The sequence below is a fragment of the Toxotes jaculatrix genome, chromosome 24, assembly GCF_017976425.1.
Source record: "Toxotes jaculatrix isolate fToxJac2 chromosome 24, fToxJac2.pri, whole genome shotgun sequence".
Classification (NCBI taxonomy): Eukaryota; Metazoa; Chordata; class Actinopteri; family Toxotidae; genus Toxotes; species Toxotes jaculatrix.
Window position 1 is genome coordinate 3,863,019 of NC_054417.1, and position 24,938 is coordinate 3,887,956.

Consider the following 24,938-nt stretch of genomic DNA (forward strand, 5'->3'; position numbering starts at 1 on the left):
AGTAATGACGATTAGTCTGATGTGAAAATCCGACTGAAGATTTTCTTTCTTAAATATAAATCACAATAAGATGAAACGGTGACATGTTAATAAATTGCTAATGTCTGTTAATTTCACTGGCGATGAAAAGCTATGTGCACTAACCTGTTCGGTGGCCCAGGAGCCCCACAGTGAATCTGGGGTTGTTTGTGCCCCTGGGGGGCAGTTGTCCGGTTGATAATCTGGGCCTGATTAGACCGGACTGGAACATCTTTTGTTTAACCTTCTACCTTCCATTTTTCTGCCCGCAGGCCGCCAGCACTGTGTACAACTTTCTCAGACTGCTAGAACTATTAAAAGTTACATGAATATGAACATGTAATATGCTGTATGATTCCGTTGGTTAGACTCTTGCCTTCTCAGCCACTGTGATGATTTTTTAAAACAGAACATCCTCATAACAAGAGTAAGACTGGTTGTACTTAGGCACAGTGCGGTGCACTGACCTAACAGGGACAATACAACTGTTACATACTAACATTTAGCAGTTAAAATGTTAACCATGGTTTCAATTTTAGGACAGTGTATTCGGATGCACATTTGCAGATTAGTATTAAACACAAAGTACAGCTGAGGCTGATGGGAACGTCATTAGTTGTGCAGGCATTTGCTCTTAAACCAAAGTAATGGACAAAATAATGATCAGACTTGATGATGGAGCAAAAATTTAGCAGGAAGCCATCCAGCAGATGTTGAGCTAATTCAGACTGGGCTAAAGTAATGAACCAACCAACTGACCAATACTGTCATCCTAAAGTGTGGCTCAAAATAATGCAGCTACAATTCACAGCAGAGTACGTAACTGACACCTTACAAAGTATAATCTCCCTAACAATCAAAAACAGTCTCATCGTTTTCATTTCGGTGATAATACTCCAAAAGAAAGGGGGGCTTTAAATGGTCAATACAAATGAGAACAACACTTATTGATGCAGTTTCCACTGAAATGAGCGCTCACTGAAAAGAAAAGGGAGCTTATCTCAGATAAAAATGTTTGAAAAAGACATCAAATTTTGTCAAAGGCTATTTTCTTTTTCTAACTATTGTCAAACATCACAACAAGATGAAGGAAAATGTGCAGCTGAGCGACGAGGAATGATCTGTTTGACTGTCAAATCAAAGAGAAGGAACTTTAAAAAAAAAGTATATATGAATGACGTCAAATGATTTGACCTTGCTTGTGTCACGAATATGTCATTCAAGTGAATCTCAAAGACAATGCAAGACTCAAGGACTTTAAAGTGTTGGATAAGTTGGCAAGAATGTCCTCAAACTGGACTGAGGCCGAAGGGAGCTCCTTAGCACTGGGAAGGAGAATACATTTGTCAGCAGCTGTCAGAGACTGTTAAAGTTTTGAAAAAGAAACAGGCCTCCTCAGGGCAGAGGGGATAAATGAATCAAGAATCCAGGTAACCAGCAAACTGAAGTCACTGAATCAATGAAACTCATCTTGATGATCAAAAAGAGGTAAAATGACCGAGAAGACACTATCAGAATAATACTTGAGTTAACTGCTGGAATTAAATACAAATAGTTATTGCACATTACTACATTCTGTATTTGCTGTACTGTTGCTGTACTGTGAAAGTATACTGTATTTTTGAGAGGCTGTCATCAAGGACTTACAGGATTTTACTGTGCACTCTTCTTTTTCATGGCTAAATAAATAGGTCAATGGACTGGAAAAATGCCATTGTAAACTGTTAATCTGACCTTTGTCGAAGGAAAAGTACTTTCGTTAGCACAAAACAGAATGTGTACAATTTTCCCTCAGCAGATAAGACTTCATGAACCGCGCTGAATGCACGAGACGTACAGACCGGTCAGATATACAGAACAGTTCAGTGCCTGTGAGATGCTGCTGTTAGTGCTGCTGGTGGCTGTAATGGCGCTGCGTGGGAGTTACATTTTATAGTTCTGGCAAAATAACAGTTATTTTAGCGGGAGGACCTCGCGGCTGTTGCCCTGAAACATCTGCTTGAGGAAAGTGGCTGAAATGGAGCAGAGTTGGGATGACTGCAGTCTCTGATGATCTCCGGGTTAAACCACAACAAGAGGAAAACGGGGAACTACAAAGGACAAATTAGAGACCTGGGTTTACATTTCTCTGTTATTTAACAATGTGATGGCAGCATTATAGGTGGGACCATAATCACTAGCTGAAACTGGCGAACAAATTTTCTAATCATGCACTAAAAACATTTCGACACATTCATTTTTCAGTTTTTTTTTTATATATAACATGCTGCTACTGTCCTGGGCACATAACATATTCTTGCTCTTAAGCGGCAGACGTGGATCCTGCTCCTATCGCTCAGATGGCCTTGTGCACACCACTGTTATACTGTACCTGCATTAGCACTTTGTAATATCTTAATGTCTGGGAAATCACCTCTGACCTCGCTTATTGATTTTATCTATAGAACCTGCTGCTAACTGCTTCTATACACTGCAGTGACTGAAAGCACCATTTCTGAGATGCTGCACCCACCATGTCTGGCACCAACACTCACACCACATAGATCAAATTCTGTCTTGCCAGTTCTAAAGCCGAAATGTAACTGAACCTCTGTGTTCTTGTTATGATGGATATTTTTGAGGTGCAGAAGATAAATCTTTTATCTGAAAGAGGATGCTGCTTGTTAAAAATGTGCCAGATGCACTGAGAGACTTCCCGAGCTGAAATGGTGATCTTTGAAAGCGCTGCAAAAATATACTATTGGAAAAAGAATGAACCCTAAAGAAATGACAGTGCAACACTCTCCAAGGATACTTGCTGAAAAATACCAATATAGGAACCCTGCAGGAACAGAGCAATAAGGGTGTATTTCCTTATTGAAAAAGGTGTTGTTTTAGAAGATCCATCAAAACAATTGAATACGAGAGGGCTCACAGGATGGGACAATACATTCAGGGGAAATCAAATAAATCATATAACAGCCAGCATTGGGAAAAGCCATCGCGACTTCACTCTCCAGTGAACGACACCCTACATAATTACTCACAATGGTCATATATGGTACACTGAGATTTTTGCGGTAATGAGATGTCTCTTTGAATCTGATCCACTGTAAACATTTGCACTGCAGAACAAAAACTGTCAACACATGGATCATGTGCAGCTAAACATGCATGGCCGGGAAAGAGTCGCTCGTTAATTAAACTGGCCTAAACTCATTACTCACTTTTTTTTTCCACAGCAGGGGCCACCCGCCTCAGAAAAGTGTTATTCACTCGACAACAAGAAGGGTGGGAGGAGGGACGGAGGGTGATATGTTTCAAGCCGCCTGGCCAAAAATATCCCAGAGGGGAGGAGTTGAGGATGAGTCAGAGAGGAAGGAGATGGTGGTGGAAAAGAAGCGGAGTTGCAAGAAAGCCCGGGGTGCTTCATGAAAAGGGTTTTGCGGCAGATCGAGTGGGAGAGTGAGCTGAGAAGAGACGGCGAGAAAGTTGCTGCTGTTTTCTCTGTGTGTGTGTGTGTGTAAGTGTGTGTTGCGGGCAGTTTGGGTCATTGCTTGGGCGTGAAGATGTTTAGTGATGGAGGCTGAAGGAGGAGGGCAGGTGGGGTTAACATGTACATGCATCTTGCTGACAGCTTCCTTGCTGATTGCCGCCCCGGTTTACCCACCAGGCTTGTATCTCAAGCAATTATTTCAATGTATGGTGAGTTTTGGTTATTTTGAGTTATTTCAGACATAGTGCTCAGCCGACTTTGCGCTATAGTTTCAAATTGTCTCAAACTATTTACATGAATATATGGAATCAAATAAGTGTCTAAAAGATTTAATGCACGTGAAAATATCTTTATATATAAATACATTACAATAAATACAAATGTACAGCCTGCATTTTTTGTAAGCATGTGATGTTACCAACATGAGCTATGAAAATCTCACTAGAATCTTCTATGACACAAGTACAAACCTCAACTAATGATTTCACAAGCACAAAAGTAAGAATAAAAAATAAAATAAAAATTAATTTCAAACACTTTGATCCCACAGGAGTCAAAGCTCTTATTTTTTTCCATATGGCTGCAGACTTTGCAACATTGCAGAGGATCAGACGCACGTGTTTCCTCCAAACATGCTTCTGCTAAGCGTCACTATATTGGGGGGAAAAAAAAAAATCTAGTTGGTCACAGGTTCTTGCAGAGGTCAAAAATCATATATGATTACATGTGTCCTGGCCGAGTGTTGTCCTTTACAGGGTCAGACATCAATTCTGAGAACATGTGACTTTCGACTGAGGCGTAAATGCCAGCTGGCCTTCATGGATGATGACAGGGCAGCAGGTGTTATGTTGTAGTCCTCGCAGGTTATTAAACATTGTGGATGATTAAGATTCTTCACATGAAATCGATGCCTCCTTTTGATGGAAGTTAAAGTAAGCGCAGCAGACCAAATTACACACACAACACACTGTGGAAAATCAATTTTTACCTTAAAGTGACAAAGCGACAAACGTGATCATTACCACGTCGGCATTATCTCCCTTCTCTAAAAAAAAAAAAAAAAAAGATTTAACTATTCCTTTTCCTGACTCTCCCATCATCACCTATCTTTGAAGAGCTTAATAGCTCGTCTTTAGGATGTCTCAGGCGTGGAAAAAAGACTCGGAGACAGTTGTCCTGGGCTCAGGAGCACTAAACTCTGTTAACGGACAGAGTTCTGCTTTTGCTCTGCCTACTAAACACATTAACATTCTGGAAAGCTTTTCTTTCCTCTGCAGGGGAATTTTATCCCTGCAGCACGAAAACAAGAGAAAACCAACTGAATTAAAAAAAATGGAAATGATATAACGTAGAAAGTTAATGGAGCGGTTGGTGTACAGAATAATCAGCTTGACAGTTTATACGGCAAATGTATTCAATCCAGAGAAAGAAATGATGGAGTTAAACAACAGGCAGAAAGCAGATCTGCCTCAAATTTCCACTGAGCGTGAAAATGCTTGAGAACCTAAAATACACGCTGGCAACTTCATGAGGCAGAGTCAAGGAAAAATGTAGTATTGATTCATAAACCTTCTTCCATATATTGCGTTCTCAGCAAGCATCTCTTGCTGTTTGTCTTAGCTTTAAATCTAACTACTCGACAGGCAATACCTATGTACTTCTCTGTAATTAAAAAGTGAATTAATCTTGAGCACTGGTTGTCATAAATTCTCCCATTTTTCTCTCAGCCTGCTTTCCGGTCCCCCCCCAATAAATATATTCAGAGCAATCAATAGGGGTATTACTATGTATATATCGCTGTGGGAATCAGCTTGGCAGGTTGCCTTTGGCAGTGCTACACTTCCTGCTTTGCCCATGTTATCCTCCAAAATGGCCGTCTCCAGTTCTATATGAGGACTTGGCTGCTGTTGGGAGTAACACGTGTGGGAGTACTTGTGCAAAGGGCTGTTTAGCTGGAATGTGCTTTGAAACTGTTCGAGAAAAAGTTGAAGAAACAACAACGGTATGGACTTGCAGTCATTTCCTGCCTGGACAGGAACACACCAGAGAAGGAGAGAAGATGAGAGAGAAGAAACACAGCTAATGTGACAAGTTCTGCTTACTTGAACATTTGAAATAAAGTGAAAGAAAGTTGCAATTAGGCAGATGTGTAAACCAAGGCTGTGTGCTGTAATTAATCATGATTGCGTTAATTACACTTTGTTTTTGCCATAATGAGGCCTAAAAAGAGACAAACAGCAGAGGAAAATACAGAAGATGAAGGATCTTATTCCAAATGACACTCTGCAGCCTCACAGTAGCTATATTGAGATTTCATTGCCGTGGATATTAAAAATGCCAATTCTCTCCCTGCGGCAAATAAGTTCTCTCTCATTGCAGCTACCCCAGCATAGTGAATTATTTCTCTGCTCCGTCTGAAAAACTTGTCTTTTAAGTCCATTATTTCCCTATTTTCCATAAGCAACGCCATGTCTGATACAATCTTTTAATTAAGATTTTACAAGTTGCTTCCTCCAGCTCAAAAATGATTTCTTTTAGTGTTGCACCACGCTTCCCAAGGACAAATTATAATATCTTTGTTTAGCTTGGCAGATCACTCATCTTGCAGATCTCATCTGCAGTGAGGACTACTTCTTTGTTTACTCTGTGCAGCAGAAGCTGACACTATGCAGACAGTATACTGAGGATCCCTGTGACCCTCTAATAGAGATTGTTTAAAGACACGGTGCCTCAGCACAGTTAGTGTAATTGTACATTTAAACTTTGATTACAGATACAAGCTTGATTTTTAAACTACTCAACTGTGTTAAAACCAACTATATTCCAAACATCTAAATGCTTAACTGGTCAACAACTTTCACCTCACTTCTTCTATTAATTCACAGACCAGTCAAAGCAACGATGATGGTTAAATCAACAGGATCTTGCAGTTTATCCTAAATCTTACAGGGGTAATGTTGGGCTGATGGCTCGTTCTAGTTTGTGGCCTGACAGCTGCATTTTGATTCAACTGTAAACGATTTAGAGCAGCTTGACTGAGGCCTGTGTAGGGGGAATTACAATAATCTAGAAGGGCGAAAATGAAAGTGTGAATCAATAATTTGACATCTGTAGAAGATAAGAGCTGAAGAAAACAGGACAGGATGAGCTCAATAACATGAGGATCAAAAGTTGTATACTGATCAAGGAAGATTCTTAGAACTTGCAGAAAATTGCTGTGGGGGAAGTGGTTTCACAAGTTAGTGCCTCCGTTAATAATTTTACTTCTTCTTAGCTGCAAATTGTAAAACATTTTGTTTCATTAAGGAGAAATCAGGACTGAGGAGCTGCTGTGCCCCGCTGGAATCTGAACGTCTAACCCTGCTGACCCTGCACCAGATTTATAATATGATAGGTAATTGGCTTGTCATCATTAATGAAGGATGAGCCTGTTGCACAAAGAGAAAGGACCTAAGCTGAAAGTTGGTCTCGGCCGTCAACAAAACCAATTATTTTAGAACATTTACAGGATATTTTTAAATTCAAGAAACCAAAATGATCCCAATCACGTTCAACCCTTACAAACTGGTCCAGTACTCCTCTCAGCATAGTTTAGACTTTGATTGAAGCAACCCTTGTGTATTAAGGACCACCGCATAAAATCCATACTATGCTTCAGGGCATACTTAACTGCAATGGTAATGCAATAGCTACAAGGTGCACGTAAGTATTACCGCTTTAATAGCCTGAACCTCTGTAATATAATACAGTCTGTAGCAATCTCTGTTTCTCTACAGTCCACTCTTAGCAAATACAACCACACTGGACTTGAACAAACGTTGTTTCTCTCACAACGTTCAAAACAAACTGGGCTGATCAAATATTGGTATTTGACTTTAACCACCACGAGGTTTGATTGGCGGTGCATGAAATGATTTTAGCCAGTGTTTTTGGCACTCAGCGCAGCGCTCAAACATCCTTTGGAATGTGCATTGAGTATAGCACAAACCCTCTGCATTATTTATCAAAGCTGCCTCCAACATACCTCTGGAAAGGGCTTAAGCACTTCCATAAACAAGGATATGATCGCCTTTAATAATAAAAAGCTCTGAAATGGATGTTACATAAGTAAAAAAAAATCCTTGGCCAGGCAAACAGTGAGGAGGCTTGTATCTCAGAGGTGGAATGACATCATCTTGTGAAAAACAACCAAAACCTGCCGGTCCCTCACAAAGCTATTGTATGTGCTTGGTAACCCTCATGGCTCAATTTTCAAATAAGAAGCTGATAACTGTGTAGCTGATTATAAGCAAATGCTGCACGCTGATCCTCCTACTCAAATAATATTCTAACATCCTTATGAAATATGACTAATAGAGCTGACTGATTCATTGCAATCTATGTGGTGATAGTTGAGCAGATAGCATCTCTCTCTCTTCTACCGGTCCGTAAGTGTTGTTCCCTCTAGCTGGATCAACCCTTCTTATAATAAACACACACATCTGACCTTCCCTATAGCCCTCTGGCTGAGGACCAACACGTGAACCTGGGCTGACATTCTCTTGCATCACCATCGCAAGTTCGAAATGACACTGTGACCCGGCAGGCACATGATTGTGATCGAGTGACATCACAGGCGAGGCTATGACCCTGAAAACAGCGACTGTACCTCTTCAACAGTCACTCACTGCCGGAGCACAGTGTGTACAGAGACCTTTACGGGTCCACTTGGTTCTAAGGGACAAAGACGTGAGTCACACTGGGTGCAAATAACATCCAGTCTTATTGGATCTGGGCAGAGTCTCGTTCAGTTGTCACAGCTGTCTATGTGTGTCAATATGTCTAATACACAAGTGGATTCAACCACTACAGAAGAAAGATGTGGGAAAAATTACTTGCATTGCTTTTTTTTTACCCCAGCTGCTTGTTAATTGGTGAGGGCGTTACAGTAGGTCACTGTAGCTTGTTGCATGTAAGCTTATGTGAAGCCTAGAGAAGCAGATTTCAGCCCTTTAGTTATTTCCTGTATGTGAAGTAGTCAGTGGAGGAAACTGTATCGCTGCAGTGGTGAGACTGTTGAACATCAGTGATATCACAAAATGCTAGCTCTAGAAAGAAGCCTTGCCTCTTTGATTCAAACTGACATCAAACCCTGACATTTAAAGATGAAAAAAGATATTAAGCTCCATTCATCTGCACAGGCAGGATCTGGATATGACACTGTGGCATCTACATTTCCACACACCTACGTACTTTTACCTAAACAGGATTTTTCATGCAGGATTTTTACTCGTAATGGAGTGTTGTTACTTTGCTGTAAAGGCCCTGAGTACTTCCTGGTGTTCCCTGAGTGTGAGGAGCAGAGTGAGAATCGAATATGACTTGAATAATGTGAGTGAGCACTGATGTAGCGCATGCATTGCAACTGCAGCCTCTACTCCAGATCTATCAAACTCCCCTACCTCAAGCCTCCAGCCCACTTGTCCTCTCAACCTCCTGCCAGTGACTGCTTGGTTTTGGTTTTACCCCCGCCACAAGCTGCTGAGTGCTCCCTTGTGTGAGTCAGTAACCTCCCACGCCCCAAACGCACAGCTTCAACCCCTCTAAAACACACAGACACACTTTCTTATAAATGAAAACAAAACAGTTGGCATAGAGGCTTCTTAACAGTCTGTTTATTATTTGTCCTAGTCGCCCATTCATTGACCTCGTCAACCAAAGTGACCGTCCACACTGGCCAGTCCCCTATTAAAAACTGTGCCTATTTGACTTCAGCTCTATTCCAACCTCCTCCTCCTCCTTCTCAGCTTGTTGCCAGTGGCCTGTTTAATTCCTGATTGGTGCCATTTCTGCACAGTGGCCCCCTATTGCTAAGCTATGAATCCCTGCTCCGCCATGCCTCCCATCCCCCTTCCTTTTCCCTTCCCCCACTGCCTTCCCCTCTTCCTTCCTCTCAACCCCTTTGCCAGTGGCCCTGCAAATCTCCGGAGGCAGGCAGTGCCAAACGTTCCAGCTGTTTAAACAGGTCAGCGGTTGGTGCCGGGTGCCAGCAGGGGTGGCTTTGCCATTGTGGTGCCCTACATCACTGGTTTGTGCTAACCCCCCCGAATCCGTTATCCCATAGGGAGCTGTGGGGCCCAAACTGTACAGCAGCTCAGCTGAGAGATGGCAGATTTACATACATTTTATTGCCTCAGTCCCTTTCTTTGTTTCTGACATTTGTGTTGTTGAAAAGAGAAAGGTTTTAATGCTTGATGAAAAGATCAGCACTGTGCCACAAAAGCATGAAAATACACTAATTTACGCTGGCAGTGTAAAAGCACTGAGTGTGCAAAATGATAGAACAGCCTGATCTTTCCATGAACAAGGATGATCCGAAACTGAACCTTTATCGATTTCACCTTTTAAATTCTCTGTACTCTTCCAGGGGAGAGGAAGATGAGGAGAAGAGGGAGAGACATTTACGCAAGATTTAAGCCTCTGGAATACTGAGACATGGGTTCTCCAAAAATAAAGTGCAAGTCATTACGAGGAAGCCATTTCTAATATTCATTGTTCACAAAGTTATTCTACCAAGATGTGCAGTCACAACAGTGCAAGACTGGAGAATTTCTGCACATTTACTCTACTTTCTGTTCCTTTTAGTTCAAAATTAAAAAAAATTGGAAGAAGAAGAAAAAACTCCTTCTAACATGAAAATACGAATGTTCTCTCAATAAGATCCTTGTCAGAATCGAGTGTAAAGCCAGCTTGGTCAGAGCAGTTCCACATGCAGTCAGACTGCTGGTCTACTGTGTAAATGTAATGCAGGTAATTGGCTGATGAATGTTAACTAAAGCAGAATCTTTTAATGCATCCAGTTTAAGATCAGTTCATTGAGAGGCATATTGGTACAATCTTCTCACTGTACATAAACAGTCACTCATTAAAAGAAGACCTGATGCCCTCAGGGGCAAGATAAGTAAAACAAAACACGTCTGGGGCATTTTTCACAACTGTAACAGCAGCACGGTCAGTATATAAATAGAATTCTTTTTCTATTTTTCACAGTCCATATTTGGTCTCTGTGGGAAATGCATACAAGGATTGTACAGCAAACATGTTGCCTAGCAGAATTATGCAGCAGCCCCTGCAGGCCAATTAGCACAGAGAAGTTCTGCATTCATGTTAGGGGAACAAAAGAAAATCCATGATTTACTCATAATAATATCTTTCCTTGTTATTGTGACATCTATTTCCTAATATAAAAAGAAGAAAATTAATTCTAATTCGTTATATCAAAATTCCTGCCATAAAGAACATCAAGAGATCTTTTCTCACTGTAAGATCTTCTCACATTCCATATTTTTTATGGCATATCATGGTTTTTATTAATATCTATAAATGAATTGTTTAAAGAAAGTGACACTGGTTAACAATCCACTTGGTAATTTTAGCATGAGAGCTTGTTGACACGATTATGGCTAATATGAGATAAGGTATAAAAGTCTGTCACTTGCAATCATGTCCACTGTGGGTCACTACAATTGTGCATCATCCTTCTATAGCGTGAATGCACGTGAGACACAAACACAAGAAGGCAGACAAATCAAAGCACCTTCTAACGTCACTGAAGGGGAAACTTGATGCTAATGATAGGTCTGCTCCTGTATGTTCTGTAGGAGACAGTTCATTGGAATTACAATCTAATTTAGACATGCTCCAGATCTGTCACAGAGAGAGCTGAGATGTATTAAATCTAGCTCTGTAAGCCCCATGTGAGCTGAATACGAATTAAGCATATTTGAAGTAGATGAGTGACTCCTAGTTGAGTATATGGGGGTGGCTTCTCTCTCTCTCTCTCTCTCTCTCTCTCTCTCTCTCTCTTACACACACACACATACACACTCCTCCTCTATCATCTCTCTGCATGTGGCAAACACATTTCGCCCACAGACGCAGCTGACCAGCCACCTCTTTCCCCCTAGCGGACCTGAGCCGCTCGCCCACAGACACTCCACATCAAAGTTAATTTCCGGACTTGTTCAGATGATCAAGCAGTATGTGAGTGAGGTCTTGGCTCTGCTGACCCATGTGATGAGGCTTACTGCGGCACGCAGTGGACAGGGACACTGGCATGGGCAATCAGCACAGTGGGGCGTGTGTGTGCATGTGTTTGCGATTTTGCTCAAAACTTGACCTGATGCCTTCGTCACTGTTAAACATGACAGCCTCGCTCCTTTGGACCAAAGCAAAAGATCAGTTTTCACCACCGTAATCAATACGCCACCTGTGGACTGGTTCCAACCCACATATGTGGTAATGATCACTCATCGTGGGCGGTGACGGCTGTTTCAGCCCAGGCGCAGGATTTTAATTGGCTGCTTTAGCTGTCAAGGACTGCAGAGACCTTTTGATTTGGCCAGACTGTCACACAGTGAGCCTTAATTGGCCTGTGGAAAAAACATGAGGGAAACACATTACCTGAAGTGCTCATGCATGAGCCGTCATAATTTATTACATGGACATTGCAATCTGAAATGCCATTAAACTCAAAATGCCATTAAACTTTAAAATAAATTAGGAAGTGATTGTGTTACGAGGCTCTTAAGTACTCATCACTAAGCCCTGCATGTCCTTTGCTTGTAATATAAATCATTTTGTTTATTATATAGAAACTAAACAGAGTGGAAAGAAGGAAAAAACTGGAAATAACAGAGGAGGAAACAGGATGGCAGACAGAGTAAACAGCTTCTGCGCAAGTTTGCCCATGGCAAAGAACTGCCAAGTCTCCACCAATAATACAAATGCACACGTCAGCAGGCCACAGACGACCTCCGCTAGGAGTTACCTGAATGCATTGACAGGAAATGACCTCACCTGTGGAACACACATCACTGAAGAAATGGCAGCAGGGTAAAGCCTCCGCCTTTATTATTGTTATTTTTTTTTTCCAAGTTATGCTGCAGCCATTGCCTGTGTGAGGCCAATAAACAACACATTTCATCTCAGCTGAAAATTTCCTTCCACCCTGTTTGACAGGTTACTCCTGGGACGAATGGGCATATACTGTATAAGGCTTGTATGTACTGTACTGCACTGCACCATCATAGAGCTGACACCTAAATGTTCACTGAAAAGCATGAATCATTCTTTAATTACAACTTCTGTGGCTCACTTCAACCACCACAACCACTTCTGAGGTGGTACCTCTTTGAGCTGGCAAGAAAATGGCTGTGAACTGTCACCCCAGTCACCCATCCACCCCCATAATTTTCTTCTCAATCTCTCGTTGTGAACTCACTGTCTTTATTTCTTTTTCCTTGAAAAACATTGTGCTATCTCATAAATAAATAAAAAGCCTAGCAATGCTGCAAATACGCCGCGAGTCACTGTTCTGCCCCCGCCACCCTCCTTTTAAACTTCAGCATAAGCCTGCTTTAGTGCCATTAAAATAACTTGTCATGACAGTGTAGCCTGGGAGCAGTGCAATCAATTTCCATTACATCAAGGCCCAACTGGGCATCGCCACTGAGCTAAGCGCTGGTAAGCAATCTCCCTGACCGAGGGTGGTTTGTGTGGTGGCATGTCTGTGTGTGTGTGTGCACAGTATTAAGGGTGTATGTCAGCGTGTGAAAGAGCGATGGATGGGGGACGCAGGGAGCAAGACAATGTACTTGACTTCACGAACACAAGCTTCCATTTTTCTCCATAATTTCCTGCCTTACCAATAGAGGAACTGTAAATAATAGTATTCTTTTTTTAAAATTCTCTATTCATAGAGACCATTTGGCTTCTGAAAACATCTTGGTCATGTTCCAAATACAGCAAACAATCCTAATTTTCCATCATAACGTGAAGTGAAATTATCACCAGCTGAACAATTCAGACTCGTCTCAGTGCAGTGAATCTCTCCCTGAAGTGATTTAGAATGCACCTTTTGTAAAAGACCAATCTGCAACTAATTAACATCAGAGTAATTTATGCCACAAAATTGATTTTTGCTCACTATAAATTATGCAAGAGTCCCATCCGCTGTCCCTTCCCACCTTCTTATCTCTCTGGCGGAATCAGTGGATTGACACGTGGCTGAAGTGTCCTTGATGGGGCATTTCTGCAAACTGTCAGAGATTGGGGAGGCAGGGAAAGAGGGACAGAAAACCTTCAAGGCTACAGACGTAAGTACTCACGGCCTTGAAGGGAGACTTAAATTTAAAGTCACAAAAAATCAAGTATAGACATTTAAAGACATTTAAAGTAAGGGAAATCACTTTTTAAAATTTGGTTTGTTTGTTTCAAAATTTTGGTTTCCTTAAAATCTTAAAATGATAAGGAATGTTGGTTTTCCACATCTCTTAGTGCGGTGTGGAATTACATTAACACTGGTTTAGCACTGATTTTCACATCTCGAAAGCTAAGGCACTAAGTGAGCGCTAATTAGCAGAGTGAAGGCATTAATTATGTAACACGTCATCTTAATTAGCAATCCCAGATGTACGGTGTGTCAGAGGAGCATTTGTAAGCACAGTTTGCTAATTGATAGATATTTGACAAGATGTGTGACAGCAGCCCGCTGCAAAGGTGACAGACGGTTTGGGGATCCTAAATCAGCTGGAATAACACTGAACTTCTTTGTAGGTGAATAATTTCAAGAAGGAAGAAGTTGAGAGAATATTTCTACTTCCTCTGTGATTCCGCTGCACGGCCATTTTTACTTAAAATGTAAAAAGAGCAGAATAAATAAATAAAGAGCAGAAGAGATGTGGTTCAGGACTGAGCTGGAATTAATTTTTTATTTGAGACTTATCTTTTATGAAGTTTAGTTTCAGCTGTCACCAAAAGTATCACCATACCTGTCAAATCATGAGGAATATATCAAGTAGATGCCCACTGTTAGTAATTAGGGCCTATAAGCTCTTGATCCCACTTTCATGCAGGGGGATTATTGTCAGGGATTCTGTCTTCCTTCTTAAAAAGAGCCCAATCAATGAGCTGCAACAGCCACACGGGCACCAGACCACCTGACCTTTTTGCATTTTTGCACCATCTGTTCAAACTAGCATCACATCTGTTGCTTGGTCTCACCTGCTCCATGAAGATCTTGTCTCTTAGGCAAAGTGGTTTTGGTAAATATTCACTCAAAACAGCTCTGGGTTCAGATTTGCATATACGGGTTGATTTAATCACACGTTCACAAAGACCAGCACAAGTGATATGTTGTGAGGACACAGACAATGATGGCTAACCGAGTGCACCTGCCATTTTTGTTGCCAATTTGAGTTGGCAAATGCCATGAGAGTGCGCGCTGATGAATAATTCTCTCAGCCAGTCAAATTTATTTGTCCTATAACTTTTGAATATCTGTGCTAATCACATACGAAGGAGGAGTATTGTATTTTAGCCCACACGGCTCATGAGGATACACCACTGTTCTACTTCCCAGAACTAAAATGTGTCAACTCTTCAGAAAAGCACCAACTATCACATTCACTCCCTGGATGAACACATCCTGGCTATCGTGCGCGGACTACTTCTCCTGTTTGTATGGCATTTCGCGTTTGTGCTCCAGGCTTCAATTGACGCATGCTGTGTGACACGCAAAGTGTGTGTAGTACTTTACCCTCTGCCTAGTGACATGAAGACACTCGAATATTTCCATTAGACATAAACGACTGCAGAATCGCACTACGTGAAGAGAATTTGTGGGGATCCTGGGTGGCATAATGTGTCACTGACTGATGTGACTGGGCTGTTACTGCCGTGCATGGAACAATGACACCACTGTTGTCAAAACTGTAAGTGAAGAACAAAAAGGGGTACAAATACCCTTCAAACACAATGCAGCATTCATGATAATCACACACCAACATGTGCAACATGTAAAAATTTCAGCTTTGCTATGAAATGCTTTGTTTTCCCTGATGGTGATGGTTTGCTCTGTACGTCCTACGTACAACTCTAACTGTGGACATACTTAGCACTTAAAATGCATTAAATCCTCCGGTCCACCCTTGCTAACCCAATGTCCTAAATCTTGTGACAAAACGCCAAGGGAGATAGTCCTTTGTTTGCTTAAAACAGCATTTGCGCCCAGAAAGTGCCACCTCATCAAACAAGGGGACACTGATCAAAGTCATCTCACCTTGTGGAAAGCTGGCCAAGTCAAACTAATTCCTGGAGCTCTTCCTCGGCAGTTTGTTCATGGGGCTCGGATCTGCCAGGCCGAGCCAAAAAAGAAAAAAAGAAAAAGAAAAAAAAAGCACGCAAAGCTTGCCAATTACCTGTCACTGTTTCACGGAAGCAAACAATGCAAACACTGCCGATGACCTCGGGATAAACAGGGACACAAACATGGGGAGAAAGCTTTTCCCTGAGCTCTGTGTCTATGAATGTTTCTATCTGAGGGATTCACAGTCAAATCATAACGTTGAAACCTCCTGTCGCCTGCAAGTCGAAAAACACGTTTGACAGCTATGCACACATTTCAGTAAAATTACAGGCTGTACTGATATACAGTAACCAAGTAACCACTCCAGTCTGAGCACACCGAGCTCTGCACATGCTTCGTGCTCAGATATTTTCTCTCCCGTTTCGCCCACTTCCTCCCCTGCTGTAAGCTCTGCAATCACGTCTCCTGTGTGCTGCTCCTTTGATGGCGCCAGCAGGTGGAAACCCACCGGGATGCTGAGTGTGCACTACAGTATACACACACTGCTGCTGGATTGATCAGAGCGCAGGGTTGAGTTGACTCACCGGGTTGGGTAGTGATGGCAGGGGAACGCATAACAAACAGCCTGCCAAACCACGGGGGAATGGGGGCATCGCAGAAAACAAGGGAATTATGGCAAACAGCTGGACACAGAGGAGAACTACAGCACTGACTGGGGGAAAATCGACAGAGTTGTCAATTAATCAATTAGTCAATTACTGGAAGAATAAAAGACAACATTATTGTTAATCAATAAATTAGTTAGTCATTCGTTAAGCAAAAATACTAAATGTTACCTCGCTCCAGTTTCTCAAATGTGAGAATTTGCTGCTTCTCTCTGTTTTTGAAACAACCTAACAAGGATAAATCCACAGGCGATGTAGCATGAGCAAGCATGTTGTGCCATCTCTTTATATTTTTTATTTCTTTTTCGGACATGCTTTTTCAGCACCTGCTGTTGCTAATTAAGCTCCACCTTCGCTCCACAGCCATAATTATCTGCTGCTACTGTTGGTCAGACAAAACAAGCAAACTGAAGACATCACCTGGGCTTTGGGAACCTGTAATGGGCGTTTTTTTTATGATGCTCTGACATTTCATAGACAATGATTATGTGATTAATTCAAACACAACAAATGAAAAACAACAGGCAGTAAAGGAAACAGACAGTAACCCTAAAATATTATTTTTTATAAATAATATCATAAAAGATGAATGTTACTAGCTGTGATTTAGTAAAAAAGTTAATAATCCATCATTGGATTTCACTGATGATCCTCAAAGCAGGTTAGTTAAAGATTTATTCAGGTGATGTGTCTTGTGCAAATTAAATCTGCACAAGAAAAAATATTATCTAAAAATACACGTGCCTCATCAACCTAAATCACAAATAAGAGCTGCAACAGCAAAGAGAGCTCATTCTCGACCATAAATGAGACCCAATTATGTCATAAACCTAACTTAAATTCTGCCATGTGATATGGTCAGTGGTGGGAAATCTTCTCTGGAGCACAGTGAGTGATAAATTGAAGAAAACTGCTTTTAATTGTGGTGAATGAGCGAGTTTGTGCCTGGCGCGTCTAAGTTCATAACCTCCCAAAGACTTTGTTTCTACAAGGGAAGAGTCCTCTGCTAAATTTCTTTCCACTGAAGCTTTTACCTGACCTCTATCCCTCTGTCTGAGTGGAGGTCAAGGACAGATTATAACAAGGAAAAAGGCTGAGGAAGAGACTGCTTGTAACATAAACAATAAATGTCCTTCAGAAATTTTTTCAGTCTATATCTGGTTCATTGCTAAAAAAAAAACCCAAAACTGATGAGTCTCAGCTTGTTAAAGCCTCCATTTGCACTTCTTATTCTTATATTCCTCTTATTCTACATTGATTTGACGTCCTATAGTCACAGAACTGACAGACAGACCCCCGGTGTCAATATGTAATATTGATTTCTGAATGGTGTTAAAATGGCTATGTCCATTAACACCAAGATATAATTTAGTAGGTGGAAGCAGAAGAAGAAGAGAAAAAAGTCAGTGTCAAAGTTGAGCTTGAGACTTTACATTATTGGTTGTAAGGGAAAGCCTCAGGTTCTGCCTCTCACCTGTGATTGATATTTGGTCTTGACTGGGGTATGAGGGTACGGCAGTGGTGGGACGTGACAAATGGCCATACAAGGGCTGAGGCAGAAATTGAAGGTGATAAAAAGTTGCCATCATAAATCTTAAAATACCAAAACAATAAAAACAGGAGCACTGTGCCATTTTAGCAATTCATTCAGGAAAACAAGCAGCAGGGCCACACGAAAAAAAAACCCCAATTGATCAAAAGGATTAATTATACATCACGCTTTAAGAGCGCTTCACTCAGTTTAAAATGCATTTCAAGAGTATATGTATGGTGACAGTAAAATGTATGTGTTTATTTCAAATATAGCTGGCTAACCTCTCACCAGCTGGCAAATACTGTATTTACAGACCGTTAGTTTTACACAAATTACTGCAACAATAGAAAATAACTAATACTAAGAAAGCCAACTAATATAACAGGTCCATCACCCACACTGTTAATGTGGGTCTGCCCATTCAATATGCTAGAGTGACTGCAGTGTGAGCTTTACAGTTTGGCAGGCATGCACTCTTACACACAGACATATTGTGTCATTGAATGCTTCCCTCCTCCTCATTTTCTCCATTATGCTATTGAATGTATCATCATGAGAGACAGAAAATAGCCTGGTCCACGAGCCTGTGGAAAAGCCAGAAGGTTAAAAAAAAAAAAAGAAAAGAAAAAACTCTGCAGCACATTTCCACAGCAACCAGATGTTTGAGTGACAATCTTAATTAATCCACTGAATTCCCACTGTGATGGGGTGTGTGGTAAGAATAGCGCACATAAGGGCCAGTGGCGCTGCTTCTGAACATTGTGAGGGTGTGAAGATCATAATGCCATGCCAAGGTTATGACAAAAAAGAAGTTGTAAAATGAAAATGAACCGAGCACTGAGATCCAGCAAGAATCTTATAATATATAACTCTAATGGCTCCAACTCAAACAAAAAACCCAAAAACAAGATACTGAACTCAACATAAACCTAAGCCACAATAAATAACTCTTACTCTTGAAGATTCAAAGAGTTGAAATGCACCACTGGCCACAGCAGGAGACAATGAATTCAAATCAGAGCTGACTTACCGAATAATGACAAGCTTCATTTTTATTCATGAGTATGTTCTCTAATAAAGTGACAAAATATCAAAGGTAATGATATAAAAAAAAGATGCAAAAATTAATAAACCTCATCAAGCACCTGCTGATTACACGGTGTATCAAATTCACAAGAAGAAAAGGATTACTTTCTGAATCCACTCAGTGCCTCGTCTTCTCTTTTCCACCAGCACCTTGGTCAGATTAATTATCTTCCATCAATTAAAGGAGCAATTATATTCCAACCTCCTTCATATGTTAATGAGTCAACTCAGAGATGGGAGAGGAAATTGGTAATGGCCACCAAATGGTGCTGGCAGGAGATATATTTTTCAGAATAGAGGTGTAAGAGAGGCAGAAGTGTCATACTGAGCCGAAGAAGTAAACAGTTTATGAGGATTAACAAGGACATAAAGGCCCTGTTAACATTTTAATGTTCACCAAATGAGTTCGTACTGTAAATGATTGAATGCTGAATGGATCTTTGAAGTTATTTAAACTCCACCACTACACACTACGCTGTTCTTGTGCCACAGGCTGTCTATGTTCCTCTCACCGACACCACCAAAACAAATGCCACATTTATTTTTACTCAGCAAAACTGAAGTCATTTAGCTGCTCCCAGAGAACAATAGACTAGACTGAAGTCTAAAAAAATCAATATATTTCAGCTGTAACAGCATTCATCATAGAGGCAGGATTGCATACATTGTAGGTAATGACATCCGAGATGTGCCGGGTCAGGACACAAAAACAATGATTCCAATACTGAAAAGAAAACAAACAAAACTTCAGCCTAAAGCCTCTGATCTCTGAGCTAAATTTCAGGGATCATGAATATTTATGTCAAAGTATTTTTCCATCTTAATACATTCACAAAATTCTCCAGGGACCATTACCATGTCCAAGACAAGGGTCATGTGACAGCAAGAGAGTCAAAGGAAGATGTAGGCCATACTGTACGAAGGTAATCAGAGACACTGAAGAAGCCGGCCAGGTCTTACATGTAACAGTGGTCCCTTGAGAGTCTTCTAAAGCAACACTTCTGTCGCAACAGTCTCGTTCTCTACTTAAGTGTCACGTTCTAAATTGCACTGTACTCCTGTTACTCTTTATTTTCTACGCTTGCAGAAAATAGCCTCTCGATTACAAATGTACATCAGGAAGGTTCCCATCATTCAAGAGCAGTGGCAGAGCTGAGGAAGCGAAATAGTTCCTTTCACTTCCAACCAGCCAGGCCGCTGTGCAGTAACATTCAATAGTAAGCCGGGCACGGAAATAGCACGGAGCTCTCAACCATTGTTAACTTTAAAGAAATTGGTTTTGAATGTGCTAGACTGAAAGACTGTCGAAAAGAGTGTTGCAACGTGAATTGCTCTAAGCCGTAAAGCAACCATAGTATCAGATCTGTCTACTCAAAATGCTCAGACGTGAGTGCATCAGTCAGTTTTGAAGGGGAATGCAGAGACATTTTATACGAAGAGATGTTTTCATGATTGTTTTCAATCTCTCGGGCTTGTTGGTTATTTACATGCTCGCTCCCTTCCCTTCATCAACCAAACACACCTCATTGCATGCTGGTTCAAAATGAGAAAAGCAGGTTAACAGCATCAGTCCCAGCTCATTAGCTACACTGACAGTCTATTTTACACACCAAAGTTGCTGCTCTCCTGTATATCTATTTCATCACCGTGCCTTTATTCTGCGGTGTTTAATCTAAGACATCAAACGGTGCACCTTACAAAGAAGTCATAAAACCCAAAATTTCATTTAAAAATGGATGTCGCTTCCAATCACCCAGCAAGGGAGCTCATTATGATTTTAGCGGTGCTCATTATAATCAAATGGAATCTGACCTTTTGTCCCACTGCACTGCTTTGAGAGGGCCTGTAGGCTGTTGATAAAGAGGGGAGTGACAAGGGTTTTGATGGTGAATCCAAATTATCTGTGGGAGGTTGATGATAATATTACATAAAGGTTCATGTATACTTATTCCAGATAAAAAAAAAAAAAAGGAAGCATGCAGATAGAAAGGTCAGGTCTGAACCACAGATCTCTGTGTGGAATACTTAAAGCCCTTTTCCTCAGCAGGAACATAATGAAATGCAACATAATGAGTAGCTATTATCACAAGTTCTGCTTTTGTTCTCCACTGTTCTCCACCTTCTTCGGGTGACAGGTTTCTGGAAGCAAACTTTGAAAACTGCTCATAAACTCCAGTATATGTTTAAGATCTAATGAATAACAATATCAGCTCCACTGAGCAGTTGTGGGACAGACAGTGCCAGAAATGACAGTTTACTTGTTTACCAGTCAGTCACAGTTATTTGCATTTTTAATGGCATATACCCCAAATGTCCCAATCTGTAAAATACTGCAGAAACACAAGGATGAACAGTGTTCGCAGAATCAGGTCTAGACACTGTCAGGAATTACCCTTTCACACATGCAGCACACGACTGTCTGCGTCAGACATAATCTCACCTACTGGAAATATCCTGCTTGGTTTAGGAGACGGCGGTGGTGCCTGAGAAGAGCATGAAGACGACAGGACAGAGACATCATTAACACATCCACTTGCTCGCTGTGAATTCTCAGGACAACGACCTGATCTACTCTATTCAACTGATTCAGACATTTATATTTTCACGTACAGCTCCTCTGGGTAAAGTTCAGAAAAGTTAAGGGTTGCAGGTCATGTGTAAAAGCAGCTAATGTCTAACTCTTGAAAAACTGGTCTTACTAGAACAGTTTTTGTTCAATTTCACACTTCTTCTCACTGGCCGTCTAGATGGATATATAATGGGGATAAATGGCTGGCAATTTCCTTAACAATTGAACCCTAGAATGCTTGTTATCATGATTAATTGTGAAAATTACACAAAACTTGGTGTTTTGCACACAAAAATAATGAATATTAAAACTAGTGCAGGACACAGACTCAGTATGAAACCAGCGGATGTATCAAAATCAGTGTTATTCATCTATTAGCTGTTGATGAAAAGCACATGAAAGTTCAAGGTGTTTAGGAGAGAAGAGCGATTCAACCATGTTCATGAAAGGTTCTACATTTGCTGGTCTAAACACTGAGCACAGGAGTGCGCTCCAGGAACAAAATCCCATTCCTTACAGGATGTGATGTGTTTCATGTGTACTGAAGTAGCAACAGCAGACAGAAAAAGAAGACGGATCAAAGGAAGCGGGTAGTTAGCATGATCAGTGCAGCCACCATGACTGTACAAAAGATAACACTATGTAGAAAAACTCAGAACTTCTTCAATTGAAAACAGAAAATAAAGAAATAAATCCAAAACATAGAGGAAAGCACTTCTGTCTAAGAGGAAAGCAACCAAGCCAAAAAGGAGAATGAACACTGGCATTACTTTCCAAAGATAAAAAGCACTCCCAAGTTCAGAAGGAACAATGGGAAATTGCGTTACACTTTGTTGCCTTGAGGCAAAATTGCATCTTGTAAAAGTCTGTTTTGGGTGAAACGGTTTATTTACATCTCTGCATCCTAAAGCATACATGTAAGCATATCAATAAACTACTCTATGCAACTTACTACCACTATGGAATCAGACTAAGAGTCAGTGTGCCGTAAAGGTTGGTGCCATTTTCTGACCAAAACTTCTATTAAATTGTAGAATTTATGGAGGAAATTCTGCCAAAATGAAAGCGATCACTTTTCTTTCACATAAAGACAACTTCATCTTAAATCAAACCATCACATGAACTTGATAAATTTCCATCCATACATTTTCTATACTGCTTATGGATTGTGAGGGCTGGAGTCTATCCCTGCTCGCACTGAGCAGACAGGCTGCCAGTCTATCAAGAAGCTAAAAAGCTAAAAGAGACACATTCACCCACACAGTCACAGATGGAAGAGTATATTTCTTTCTAAAAAATCATAAATGCCGCTTCTACTGCCATGGCCCAATCATCAATCATCTTTTGCCACCTGTTTTGAAATGCTGAATGTCTCCAAAGTAGATAGAGAGATTAAGACTATTCCCCCAGGATGACATTTTGAGGCGGGTGAGAAAATGATTTACGACTTAACTCGGCCTTCACTGGAGTCTGTCTTTGTCTCTTTAAAGGGACTATAAAGTGTAATCAGGTAGCAGTTAACAGCCAACACTTTGTCTGACCCTCACACCCACAACGTGCGATGGCAGCCGCACTGAAACCTAACAGCCCCTCTATCCATGTGAAACCTCTTCGGTTCTCTCTGTTTCGTTTCAGTCTGTGCCAACCTGCATTTGTTAGTATCCTTGCAGACGTGAGCCACCGCAGGAAAGGTGAGCTCAGCCAAATGAGTCATACAGAGGAGAAGCTGTCGTCGTGAAAGTCTACAAAGCATAGGACCACTTTTACTCAAACAAACGTGAGCTACACTTTTACAGGAACATTTTTTTTTAATAATGGAGCAGATCTATAATATAGGACCATTTTAAATCTGGCAAGCGATATGACTGGCCCTGGTACTATCACTGTTCCTCTTAGGATTAATATGGTTTGCAGTTTGGTTAATGAAAAAAAACTTCAAGCTGTAACACAACAGACATAATAGATAAAGAAGTTAAACTAACACTGTGAAAATACAAACTTTAGCCAATATCAGCTGTGTCGCTGTTTATCGATCACAAACTTAAAGCGACATCACTGAGGAAATCTACCAGAACTAATCCCAATCAGACAAGTTTAAATAACAAGTGTGCATAATTAAGCTTTAAATTTGGGGTTCTCCCTATCCACAGTGCCTGCTGTGTCAACTTTGGCTGTGTCAGTGTCAGTGGCAAGCAATCTGTCACCCACTTTAGGTTCAGTTTAAATATTTCAACAGCCTTAAGAAAAAGTGCTGAAGTGGCTCTGTGAGAATTTCACTACTTAGCAATTAAAGAAGCCTGGAAGTCACAGAGACAGCGCCACTATTGGCAAAAGGTGCAGGGATCAGCTTTAAAAGCTTAATTTTTTTTAACGACGACAACCTGAAGCCACTTTTTGTGTCAAATCACAGTGTGGAAAAAAAAAAACCCAACAATCTCTAGAAAAACAATCACTAGACACTGTGCACAAAGGCATTTGCAACAATGAGGACATTCTTTGGTGGAAATGCTCAAATGCTTTTGCAGAGGCTTTAAGTGTACTGACACGGATGTTCTTTTTTGCTGTTGCATGCACTGTAGCAACTCCTCTACAGCTCTCTGTACTCTCTTACACTAAATTCAAAAGTAAGCAGAGATGACTCTGCAGTCAAAGAACTTGCAGCACTGAATAAATGTAGAATAGATCTTTACCTGTGACGGACAGCTCAGTAGTCCTCCGCACCACGAAGTTCCCAAACTGCAGTTCGCAGGTGTAATTCCCAATGTCGTCTTCCCGTACTTCCTTGATGGACAGAGTGTCCCTCCTCCTTTCTATGGTTTGTCTCCACTGCTTTGGCTTGCACTCCTTTATTCAAAATAAAGAAAAAATGAGCATGGGGATAAAGAATGTTAAGTATAAAGCAAATACAGTATTTTAGTTGTGCTGTCGGCTTTCAACTGTGGCTCCTGTTTGAAATCTACAGAAAACACTCTTTTACATTAATACCTCTCATCCTTAGCAACTGAGCCGAGACATGAGACGTTATATTTTGTCTCATCTTTAAGAGGACTGAATGACAAAAGGCTAAATCCATAAAGGGTCCTTTGTGAAGGACTACAGTGGCTTTCCCCACAGTTATACACCATGGTGGAGAGGCCTCATATCAATACACAAGCTCCCTCCAAATTATGCAAAATTCGACTGGTGCACCCCTGTTGCCAAGACTCTAATACTGTTTTTAACTGTGATTTATGAGCCTCAAAGGCTTTGCGTTCATCATTCGGAGGCAAGACTATACTATTGTTTTGGGTTGCACCAGATATTCGTAAAACCATTACAAAGTTTATGTGCAAAGGCCTTCATAATTTCTTAGTAACCAGCTTGCTGGAAAATAGTGATATACTAAACATTTAAATCGAATCCATGTCAGACAGTACCTGAGGTTTTAATAAAAGGAAAGATGGTAGGCGACAGCTGGGTTAATG

General features: G+C 40.9%; 1 protein-coding gene across 1 annotated transcript in view; it reads right to left on the reverse strand.

The window, feature by feature from the left end:
• The window catches only part of LOC121178090 (interleukin-1 receptor accessory protein-like 1), a 201,905-nt gene that overhangs the window by 83,365 nt on the left and 93,602 nt on the right, over positions 1–24,938 (reverse strand). Inside the window, exon 5 of the mRNA XM_041032601.1 lies at positions 24,165–24,318. Coding sequence (XP_040888535.1) covers positions 24,165–24,318 — 154 coding nt within the window. The remainder of the gene's footprint in view (positions 1–24,164; positions 24,319–24,938) is intronic.